The 12261-nt window shown below is 41.7% G+C and overlaps 1 protein-coding gene across 1 annotated transcript; it reads right to left on the bottom strand.

The window, feature by feature from the left end:
- Positions 1 to 7369: 7369 nt before the first annotated feature.
- On the bottom strand, positions 7370 to 8509 carry LOC147525717 (syncytin-2-like). Its single transcript, XM_086631075.1, has one exon. The coding sequence runs from the start codon at positions 8444 to 8446 to the stop codon at positions 7604 to 7606; it is 843 nt and encodes a 280-aa protein (XP_086487201.1). The 5' UTR covers positions 8447 to 8509; the 3' UTR covers positions 7370 to 7603.
- Positions 8510 to 12261: the final 3752 nt, after the last annotated feature.

The following is a 12261-nucleotide window of genomic DNA, read 5'->3' as shown; positions in this document are numbered from 1 at the left end:
ATTGCCCATTGGAAACTTGCTTTCGCGATCTTGGGCGTGCCTTTTTCTGTGAAAACCGATAATGGCCTGGCCTATGTCTCACAGAAGACGCGGCAGTTTTTACAACTATGGGGTGTAAATCATACTTTGGGTATTCCGCATTCTCCTACTGACCAAGCCATTGTTGAACGCGCTCATGGCACTTTGAAGCATGTTTTAAATAAACAAAAAGGGGGAATGAATGGAGAAACCCCACAGAGTCGACTAGAAAAAGCATTATATACAATTAATCATCTTACAGTGCCACCAAATTCAAATAATCCTGTTATTCTGAATCATTTTCTTTCGTTGCAGTCTTCAGGCAAGACGCACCTGCCTCAAGCGAAAGTCTGGGTACGGGACCTACTCACTAAGAAGTGGGAAGGCCCGTGTGAGCTTATTGCTTGGGGTCGTGGGTATGCTTGCGTTTCCACAAATACTGGGGTACGATGGCTACCTGCAAGATGCGTTCGCCCTGACCTGCGGCACCAGAAGCGGAACAGGCAACCTCCAAGCCAACCTTCAAATGACAGCCAGAATGCAGATCATTTGATTCATGATCCTCTTGATGACGACCAAGACATCAACCATCAGCCTGGTCCTTCTACAAGCAGAGACTGAACTTTAAGTTTCTTATGTTATGGAGTCAGAATGTAGAGCCCTTAAGGCTATTTAGAATTAATGACTAGACGTAAAACTGGGTTTGCTATATGTGTATCTCTTATGGCATTGCTGGAGAATCTCTCTGCCCACTTTAAATTAGTCTTAAACAAAAAGGGGGAATTGTGGATACCAAAAAGCTAGAAGCAGAAATTTTCCAGCTACTGCAGCATCCTGTGAAAGTTCTTTTTCCCATGCAGGCTAGCTGAGAAACAGTTTGAGGTTTTTGTAAACTAAGACTTTATCTTGCACCTGTAGCTTGTTATGCAGTCTTGTTTATGGCACACTGGGAAAGTTGTTTTGAAATGGGTGTTGTAGCATTTAGCCAATCACTCTAGGAGGTGGATGGTCAAGTGGCCAATAGCCTTGAACCATGTTATATATACGGATTTGTAATTAATCAAATGCTGCTGCTGTTGGCGTTGCGTTGGCATTTTCTCCTGGACCTGAATTCTGTGTCATTCTTCTCTCTGTCCCCGGCATGACAGCGACAGATGTCTGCATATATCAATACATATATGATATTCTAGTTGGTGGAGATGGTACCAGCAAAGCTGTTAGCAGCCGGGAAGAAAATTCATCTACACAATGCAGATAAACAGGCACTCCTTTATTCCTGTGCAGGGGGACACGGGGGATAGCTCCGTCCAAATATGTCCACCTTAGCATCAAAATCCATATGTTTTTATACACACTTATTTTGTTAAGTCATTGTTACATAAGTTCTTTTACATAAAATTGCATATTATTCTCGCTCTTAATTTTGACCTTTAAAGTGATTGGTTTTATTAGCTATATTACCTTATCAATATTCTCATTCTATAACAATCATTAGTTATTCTACTTAATTTTACTAATTAGAATCCTTAATATTCAAATTAAGATGGGAAGGGGCGAGGGGGTTTCCAAGCAGCATAACTGGTGCCCGTGACCGTCTCCTTCTTGAAACAAAACACAGAAACATGCAGTAGCTGGGTGATGAGGTATCCGTGGTTCCTTGGTTTAAAACAATCCATAGAAAGATCCAGTAATTTCCTAGCGAGGTCTCTATAGTTACTCATTAAACTTAACAATCCTAACTTATACATTTTACTTTTCAGTTTTCTATCTAACTTTTCTGCTTGATTAAATCTTGATTATTTTATCAAAGTTTTGTAACATTTCTCCCCTTTGAAAGTTTTGAAAATCATTTCAATACTTTCATCTTAATGTTCAAAGTTGAATATTCTTTATAGTACATTATTAGCATTTCATTCACTATATGCTGGTGGGAGCCTTGGTATTGTGTTTATTTCATCCTGCTGTCTGGCCACTGCCTGGATAATCATCTGATTAAATGCAGTTTTGTTATTTATTTGTTTCTTTAAACAATAATAAAATAATTGTTAAAAGGATTATTGTGGAAGGATACCTAAGAATCAATGGACATATGAACAATCCAGCCTTTCCTGAGAACACATGCTGGGATGTGGCAGAACTGCAGAAAGCATAAACAATCCCCGGATGCGGAACAGGAAATGGACACCATAATGACACTGCTTCCGCGATACAACCAATCATACTAAGGGGTGGGCTATTGCTTGTATTATAACCAATCACAGATTGCCAAGTTTTATTCAGAAAGCTATAAATCACGCTGAGTGCAAGGAAATAAAGGTTCATTTGTCTGATCACATTGATCGTGTCGGTGTCCTCACTCATCTCCCGCAGATTATTAACAAGACAATTGCAGTGTTAATTAGTGATTTTATCTAAGAATTCAAATTCCATCTTAATCTGTTAAAAATTTTATCTATTTAATTTTCTTGCATGTTTTGCTGAAGTTATTGAGTGCTTTCTTTTCACTTTCTCTAATAAGTCTAAGTCATGTTTTATATCTTGAGTCATATTCGGAATGCGTATATAACAATGGTTAATTTTATTTTTTAGGTATCTATAAATATCATGCTCTTTGAGTAAGAGCATATCTAAAGCCACTTTATTTTGTAAAGTCATTTTTGAGGTGGCTTGGAATTGTATATTTAAATCCTTGAATCCCTTTCTGGTCACATTTGTCAGCTTTTCTGTCTGACCTGTTAGTTGTTATATGCAATCCCTGTTTCTATATATTGCCAAAGGAGTCAATAAAAATTTCAGTGCCCAACTAATTTTTACCCCTGATGAAGGTTCATTCCATTCTTTATTTATTTCTGATCTTTTTGTTCGTTCTAATTTTAAATTTTCTAAAGTTTCTCTGAAAGGAGTCTTTTTCCAAATTGGACATAGTGTTGGCATGGCTAGAGTTGTTTGTTTTACTTTGCCATCCAGAGGTAAATGTGTCGTCCAGGTTCCATCACTCATTGCCCAAACTAAGTGTCCTGGACTCTGAATTGAAGATTTTTTTACAACTGAATATTGTTTTTCTTTTAGGAGTATATGTTTCAGTCAATACAAGGCTATTTTTAAGGCCTCGACAAAAATATTTATATTTTAGAGCAGCAGCTAGATATCTTGGATTATTCTGTCAACAGTACTGCAATTATATATTTTTTCACATTTCCACCATGACACTAGATTTTTCTTTTTTCATGTTGAGCTTTTTTTATCCTGTACCGATGGCCAAGTTGTAAAAATTGATCTGTCCCAAGTAAAACACCAAGTAGCCTTTGCCATGTACTGGAATTGTGATAAAATGGTCATTGACCAAAGAGAGTCCCAACTTGTCACCTTATTCAATGTTCAATTAGTTTTATTATATTTCTATTTTATGATCATTTGGCTTATATTTTTTTATTTGACTGATCATAAGAACACCATCCTGTATTTCAAAACCTTCCTATCTTAGTAAAAACATGATTTAATAGTTTTTTACAATCAGCTCAATTTCCTGCAAATTTCTACTGTCTCCTAATAATTTTTATTTTTTCTTGCTATTTGATAGCTGTTTTTTGTTCACATTTTGTAGTTTTATTTTCATGTTCCAATTTAGTCAAATTCATGGTTAGAATTTCCCATGGAATTGAGACAAGCAGTGATTTGTGACATTTTGTAATTTGGCAAATTCTTTGTTTAATCTTAACATTATATTTTTCTTGAGTTTTTCTTAGGAGGTATAATGGGTACCCCAAATCTCAGGATAATTTCTTGCAATAGCCATTTAATGATTTCCTTTGCTTGATTGGTTCAACAGGGAAAGACTTCCGGCCATCCTGTAAAAGTGTCAGCCCCTACCAGAATGTATCGATACCCATGTTGCCGGGGTAATTCTGAAAAATCTACTTGCCAGTAATCTCCTGGTTCCATTCCCGATTTCAATATTCCCATTTGAACTTTTCTCTTTATAACAGAATTGGTTTTTTTTAAACATATCTTACATTTTGTGGTTGTCATTTTGGCTATTTCTAGCATTTTTACTGAGACTATGTGTCTCCTTCGGAGAGCTACCAATGCTTCTGCTCCCCAATGACATTCTTTATGTTTTGTTTGTATTATTTCCCTCATTAAAAGTGGTGGGATTACTATTTGACCTGTTACTGTCACCCACTGTCCTGCCAAATTTTTCTTTGCATTTAGCAACTTTCCTAATTTTTCATCTTCTTTTGAGTATTTAGGTTTATCTCTTGGTAATGTAATGGTTTTAGTAGGAATTAATGCTATTTGTAAAGTATTCCTTTTTGCAATTTTCCTTGCAGTTCTATCTGCCAAATTATTTCCTATAATTGTTTTGGTATTTCCTGACTGGTGCTTTACAGTGCGTGATCGCTGCCTTAGTTGGTTTCTGGACTGCTTGTATTAATTGTAAAATTTCTTCCTTATATTTGATGTTTGTTCCTTGAGAGGATAGTAATCTTCTTTCTTTCCATAAGATTCTATGTATATGTACTATACTAAAGGCATATTTTGAATCCATCTAAATATTTTTTTTTCTCGCTTAGTTCTAATGCTCTGGTCAAGGCTATCAGCTCTGCCTTTGAGCTGAAGTTGTGCAAGGTAAAGAATTTGCTTCTATAACAGAATTTTCAGTTGTCACCACATATCCTGTGTAGTGAGTTCCATTTTCCATGAAGCTGCTGCCATCTGCATACAGCTCCCAATCAAGATTTTCCAGCGGTGTGTCCTTTAAGTCCTCTCGACTGGAATACACATGATCAATAGTCGCCAGTTATGTTTTATTTGTCCTTCTTCCTGTGTAGAACTTAAAAAGGCTGCAGGGTTTATCAGGTTAGTTGTTTTCAAAATTACATCATCTTGCTCTGTCAGAACTACTTGGTATTTTATCATTTTATTAGGGGATAGCCAATGGCCCCCCTTTTGTTCTAACACAGTGATTACCATATATGGCACATATACTGTTATTGTTCTTCCCAAGGTCAGTTTCCGAGCCTCCTGTATGAACATCACTGTCATAGCAACTGCTCAGAGGCAAGTAGGCCACCCTCTACTTACAGTGTCCAGTTGTTTGGAGAAATATCCAACTGGTCTTTTCTAGCTCCCAATCTTTTGGGTCAACACTTCAAGGGCAAGATCATAGAATCATAGAATGGTTAGGGTTGGAAAGGACCTCAAAGATCATCTAGTTCCAACCCCCTGCCATGGGCAGGGAAACCCTCCACTACATCAGGTTTCCCAAAGTCTCATCCAACCTGGCCTTGAACACTTCCAGGGATGGGGCAGCCACAACTTCTCTGGGCAACCTGTTCCAGTGCCTCACCACCCTCAGAGTGAAAAATTTCTTCCTTATATCTAATTCCGAGTGAGGTCTCTATAGTTATTCGTTAAACTTAACAATCCTAACATATATTTTACTTTTCAGTTTTCTATCTAACTTTTTTACTTGATTATTTTGTCAAAGTTTTGTAACAGAGATAATAAAGAACAGGTAGGGCAAGTGCCTGAGGCCATCTGGAATCTGCTAACTAAGAATGGGCTGGACATTCCACCTTCCAAATATCAAGGTCCCAGACAAGAAATTAAATACCTAGGAGCTTGGTGGATAGCTGGTGCAGTTGTGATACCTCATGATACAGTCAGTTATTGAGAAGGGGCAAACTCCAGGCAATAAGACAGAACGGCAGCAGCTGCTAGGCACATTGGGCTATTGGAGGAAGCATATACCTGGGTTTTCCATGATTGTCCTCTGTATGACCTGCTCTGGAAAAACAGGAATAAGATTGGACTCTGCAGCATACAGAAGCCCTTAACACTTTGAAGGATGAACTCAAAACCTATCATACGCTAGGTCCATTGCACCCACAAGATCCGCTAAGGGTGGAGTGGGGATTTGCAGAACATGCTTCCTGTTGCGGCGTGTTTCAAAAGGGACTGCAAAGGCCAACTAGACCTTTATTGTTCTCTTCCACCTCATTCAAAGAAATTGAACAATGGTATTCCAAGTGGGAGAAGGGACTCCTTTCACTTACCAGGGCAGTTAAGGAAGCAAAGAGGTTATGTACTTTGCGAGTTATCATCGTCCAAGGCCCTTTCACTCTTCTAAATTCAATTCTGTGATGGTTTGATGTAAAGGGATTCTGGTGGCAGGAGAGGGGATTTGCCCCCTGTGACTTCCCTGGTTTGGGAACCGGGTCATACCCGGTTCTGGTCACCAGATCGGACTCCCATCCCCCTCAGGGTTGAGCCAATCGGCGTCTCTGCTAATTGCCCTATTTAAGTTGGGGCAAAGGGACCGGTAAAGGTGCTTTGCCCAGGAGAGGGGAGGAGGGCACTGCCCCCACTCCCCGGCTCCCGGCCAGGGGCTGCCTGCGCTGGACTGGCACCACCTGCTGAGGACGTGGCGACGGAGCCGCAGGGGGAACTCGGGGAGCGCCCCACTCCTGGGGTGCCCGCTGGACCGAGTTCACCCAGAGAGGACTGAGATCTGAGAGAAACAACCACACAGACACCAGGTCAGTGAGATGGAACGGGACGAGGTGTACCGGAGCTGAGTTTCCCCTGCAACCGGTGGCAAGACAGCAGCGGGCCCCCTGCAGCCAGGACGGACTCGGTGGAGCACAGACCCACTCGCAGCCCATGGAGAAGCCCACGTCAGAGAAAAGATGCCTGAGCGTCAGAGAGGTCGTGGAGAATGGGATGCACAACAAGGTAGAGACGCATCTAGAGTCCGTGGGATGATCCACGCCGGAGCGAGTGGCAACAACTCCCTAAGAATCCGAGACTGTGGGAAACTACGTGGATCCCAGGACAGAAGATGAAGAAATTGACCTTGGAGAGATTGCTGTGTACCCCTGCAGATCTGAAAACTCCCTGAACAGAAGAAATGGAAAACAACTTGCAGGTGCTGGGAGAGCCAGGGAACCGTAAGATAAGGAGGAACTGTAAGATAAGAAACTGGACTGTGTTTTTGCACTAATTGTGTGATGTAATGAATTTGGCTTGGATTATATAGAGCGCATGATCACCAATCATGTATTAGGCTAAGGCGCGTGAACAGCTGTAGTTAACCAATCACCTAATTGCTTATGTCGCATGCTGTGGCGGTTAAGTGCATGGACTCCGTAGATGTGATAGCAGAGTGACCTTTATTATTGTTATACAGACAGCTTTTATAGATTATTACTCTAGCCACAATGTGTCCACGCGCCCCTCACCCAGCTGTGATTGGTTACAAACAATAGTGCACGCACCTATTTTAACTTTACTATTGGCTATGCCTAAAAAGGAGCTATTTTTCACCTGCTAAACTAGACATCATTTTCTCACACACTCTATATCATCTTCCCATACTCCCCATGTCAGCTTCTCACACTCCTGTGCTAGCTTCTCACACTCCCTGCACCAGCTGTTCACACTCCCTTTTCTTTCTCATCCTCTTTATCGGTGTTTTCCAGCTTCTTCACTAACACAGGCTTAAATCATCAAGGCCGGGCCCCAACGGTAACTGTGTGTATGATTCCACAATTCCCCTTTTTTGTTTTTCTATGACCATTACTTAATGAACCGTACTTTGTACCATCCGTTGGAAGCATGACAATAGGCAGGGGATGATTATTACTATGCATAAAAGAACTACTAGTAATATAATGCCTACTTTTGCTAAAGATTTTAACCATCCTGTAATTCCCCAACTCTTGAACAAGCTACCCAACCAATCCTGATGAACCTGAAATTCATTCACCTGATCTTTCAATTTCTGTATTGTCTCATGAATCGATTCTGAGTGATCAGACAAGTTCATACAACACATTCCTTCCAGTACTTCACAACCATGCCCCTGCATTAGCAATAAGAAATCTATGGCGGCTCTATTTTGCAGTGTAGCGTGTCTGATAGAACTCACATCAGTTAAGAGCATGTCTAAAGCAGAAGCTGTAGCATTAGTTTGTTTCGCAAGCCAACAACCTAATTTATTCAGTGTAGTTAACGCCTGTGCCACTCCAACCCCTGGTGCAAGTATTGAGGCTGCAATGATTTTTGCTGGATTCCAAAATTCAGCTCCCGAATTGCACTGGCTACTGAAAGCATGTATACCTTGCTTATTTCGGATGTGTCTATGATTTAGGATCATGGTGGTGTTAGGCAAATACATTCCCAAAGTTCCCATAGTACATGGACCTCCCCTTATATGCGAAGGAATACCTTGCCAAGCTCTATCCCCACATATCAAGAACAATCCTTGTGGCAGGCGTAATGGTGCATTAGCAGATTTGGAGATAGTGCAACTGGTAATATTGCACCATGCAGCCGCACTCCAATACACATCTGTGGTGGCATTTACACTAACTACTTCTGCTTGATGTGGTCCTGAGTAGTCAAAGTACAGACAATAATCCATTTTTACCGATCCTAAGAGCTCTAGCTCTTGCGGCTCTGATCCATATAAGGCTAGGTGTTTAACCCACTGATCCCAGTTATTGTGCCATGAAGAACATAACTTGTCGCTTAAGCCGCCTGGCATGGTGTTGATACATAACGACTTTACCTTATCTGTAGGCAATCCGATCAGGCAAGTGCGGAAAGGGTTACCTGCAGAGGATATTGACAAACAGATAGTGTCTTGACCTATGGCATTAGCCATTGTCACCCATACATTCCTTCTCTGTGAAACTGAGACCCATACAGCTCCAGCTGTGGAGCATATTTCTAAGGCAATTATTCCCGACAATAGATAGTAAACATTCATTGTTGCCTTCAGCAAAGTTCTTTTCCAATTAATCTCAAACTCTGTCCCCCAGATCAAACAAGCAACCCAATCTCCCACTTGTCCTTTCAGTCCCAAACTTTCTGGTCCGTGATGTTCCCAGTCCAATGCTGGTGATGCTATGTTCCAGATGATTATTCCGGATCACAGGGTTGTTGGCATCCACTAGACTCTTCCGCGTCTATCCTGACGTTGTCCGAGGTGATCTCATCATTGCGGTTCAAGGCTGGTCGCACGCACCTCGCAGGGACCCACTTAACGCTGTTATCTGTGGAAACACAAGCATATCCTCGACCCCAGGTTAATAACTCAAATGGTCCCTCCCATCTCTGTGTTAATAATGATTTTACCCATACTTTTGCTCGTTTACCTTCTTCCCCTTTGTTTGGGAGAGAGTGAAAATGTCTTACAATAGGAGGATCTGCATCACGATCATGCAAATTTAGGTAATTCAGGGTGTATATAGCTTTGTTAAGCCTGTTTTGCGGGGGCTCATCCTGCATTCCCCCTTTTTGTTTTTCTAGCATGGTTTTGAGAGTCGTATGAGCACGTTCTACTATTGCCTGGCCTTGGGGTGAATGTGGTATTCCAGTAATATGTGTGATTCCCCAACGATGGAAAAAGTGACGCACTGTTTGACTTACATAAGTGGGACCATTATCTGTTTTGATTTCTTGCGGTACTCCCAATGCTGCAAAAGCACTGAGAAAATGTCGTGTGATATCACGAGATTTCTCTCCTGTACATGCTGTGGCCCATATCGCATGAGAATAGGTATCAATAGAAACGTGTACATATTTTTGTCAGCCAAATTGTGGGACATGGGTTACATCCGCTTGCCAGAGCTGTAACGCATGTAACCCTCTAGGATTAACTCCTGTATGCCTAATGGTAGCAAATGGCTGACAGTCTGGGCACATTTGTAGGATTTGCCGTGCCTCAGACCACGACAGATGAAATTGGCGTCGCAAGGCCTTTGCTGATTGGTGGTAAAAAGCATGGGAAGTTGTTGTCTGTTGTATTCTGTCAGGCACTGGGGATGACCAAAGTGGCAGAGTGAGCCTGTCAGCTCGTGCGTTACCTTCTGCAATAAAACCTGGTAAGTTAGTGTGACTCCGTACATGCATGATATAGAAATCATTAATTCTATGGTTGACTTCCCACAGCAGTGCCTTAAAGAGAAAAAACAATTGTTCATTATTAACTTCCTTTAACCAAGCATATTCTATACGTTGAACAACCCCACAGACATATTGAGAGTAAGTGATTAAATTAAACGGTGCTTCCCATTTTCTGAATACTGCAACTACGGCTGATAATTCTACAATTTGTGGCGAACCTTTAACAATTTGCACCTCCTCATGCCAATCACCATCGTCTTTCCATACTATAACGACCTTCCCTGTTTTTCCAGACCCGTCTGTAAATACTGTGATTCCGTCAACCGGTGTAGGACGACATCGAGGTCGAAGCTGTAAAGGAAGGTCTTGTAAAACGCTTAACAATTTGTGTGAAGGGTAATGGATAGACACTTGTCCTGTGAAACCCAAAAAGGCATCCTGTAGTGCAACACTATTCGCTAGGCACCACTCTAATTGTTCTTGCGTGAGTGGAATTCTGATACAGGCCGGCTCTCTACCTTGTATTTGCACAATTCGTTTTCTGCTTTTACATACGACCATAGCAATCATTTCTGTTCTTGTTACAATAGTTTTTGTTGGCTGATGTGACAGAAACACCCATTCCAGTAGGATTAGAGGATCGGTGTGTTGCTCCTCGTCCCACTGTGCTATTATACCTAAGGGTTGGTTCACATTATTAATGACCATTAATGTAATCTCTAAATTTTCCTTTTGTCTCTGAGCTTGCTGAGATTGAATTGCCAATTCTACCTGGGTTAGAGCTTTCTGCGCTTCCGGCGTTAGCTGTCGGGGTGAATTTAAACCAGACTCTCCTTTCAGCAAATCAAAAAGAGGAGAGAGTTGAGTATTATCAATGCCTAGCAAGGGATGAACCCAATTTATGATACCCAGCAACCTTTGAAGGTCATTTAGGGTTTGTATTTTTGTATTCAGGGTGATTCTTTGAGGTTGCACAGTTGACATAGAAATTTTCCACCCCAAATATTTCCAAGGTTGCTCCTTTTGAACCTTTTCTGGAGCGATCTGTAGCCCATACGCAGAAAGCGCTGCTCTTGTTTCCTCTGTCACCTTAGCCAATAAATCGGACGACTGACCAGCCAATAGGATGTCATCCATGTAATGATAGATCAACATTTGTGGAAATTTAAGCCTGATTTCTGAGAGGGCTCGTGCCACATACATTTGACAGATAGTGGGACTGTTTTTCATACCCTGTGGCAGTACAACCCAATGATATCGCTTCATGGGTTCGCTTTGATTGATTGATGGGACGGAAAATGCAAATTTTGGCCCATCCTTCTCTGCAAGAGGGATGGTAAAGAAACAATCTTTTAAATCTAATACAATAATTGATCAATTAGCTGGAATCATAGTAGGAGAAGGGCGTCCAGGTTGAAGGGCTCCCATAGCTTCCATTACTGCATTTACCTGCCGCAGGTCATGTAACAGTCTCCATTTCCGTTTTTCTTTTTTATCACAAATACAGGTGTATTCCATGGACTAGTGGTCGGCACAATATGCCCTTGTTGTAGTTGTTCATTAACCAATTCATGCAGCGCGCGGAGCTTTTCATGTGTAAGGGGCCACTGATCCACCCAGACAGGTTTATCTGTTAGCCATGTAATAGAGACGGTGGGCCGCGCTTCAGTGACCCCTATGAAAAATGCTGAACTCCAATGGTGACCCCCCAAGAGGCCAACACATCTATTCCCCATAGAATGAGCGGAACCCCCACTACATAAGGGCGTATTGTGGAGACCTGACCCTCGGGGCCCACCGCTTGAATCAAGTTGACACTCTGGTATGATGTTGTAGTGCCTCCAATACCCAAAAGGCCAGAGGCCACCGGTCGTATTGGCCACGACAAAGGCCATTTTGCTGAGGAAATAACTGTGACATCGGCACCAGTATCTATCATTCCTGTCATTGTGACAGTAGTAGGCCTGCCCTCAGCATTATGTACAGTATATGTTAATTTAGGTCGCTGTACTGTCACAAGTTGTGTCCATAGTACCACAGGACCTGTAGATCCAAAACTCCCAGCCTCCCTTGTTCTTTCTTCTACATTTAGGGGCTGACCCTGGAAGGGTATTAATTGGGCTATTCGGGCTCCTGCGGGTATAACAATAGGTGGAGAAGGAGTCCAAACCATAGCCTGAATTTGTCCTACAAAATCTGCATCTATTATTCCAGGTAACACAAATAAACCTTGTACAGTTGTACTTGATCGTCCCAGTAATAGTGCGCTTAATCCACGGCCCACAGGCTCTTTTGCGTCCACTGGGATTTTATGTACCGTATTATCCA

Source organism: Tauraco erythrolophus, unplaced genomic scaffold, assembly GCF_009769465.1.
Source record: "Tauraco erythrolophus isolate bTauEry1 unplaced genomic scaffold, bTauEry1.pri scaffold_91_arrow_ctg1, whole genome shotgun sequence".
Classification (NCBI taxonomy): domain Eukaryota; kingdom Metazoa; phylum Chordata; class Aves; order Musophagiformes; family Musophagidae; genus Tauraco; species Tauraco erythrolophus.
The sequence above is the reverse complement of the archived record's forward strand: the minus strand, read 5'-3'. Positions and strand labels throughout refer to the sequence as shown.

Bases quoted from the DNA above. Each gene is read 5' to 3' on its own strand.
- LOC147525717 (XM_086631075.1), bottom strand. From the start codon at position 8,446: ATGGATTATTGTCTGTACTTTGACTACTCAGGACCACATCAAGCAGAA.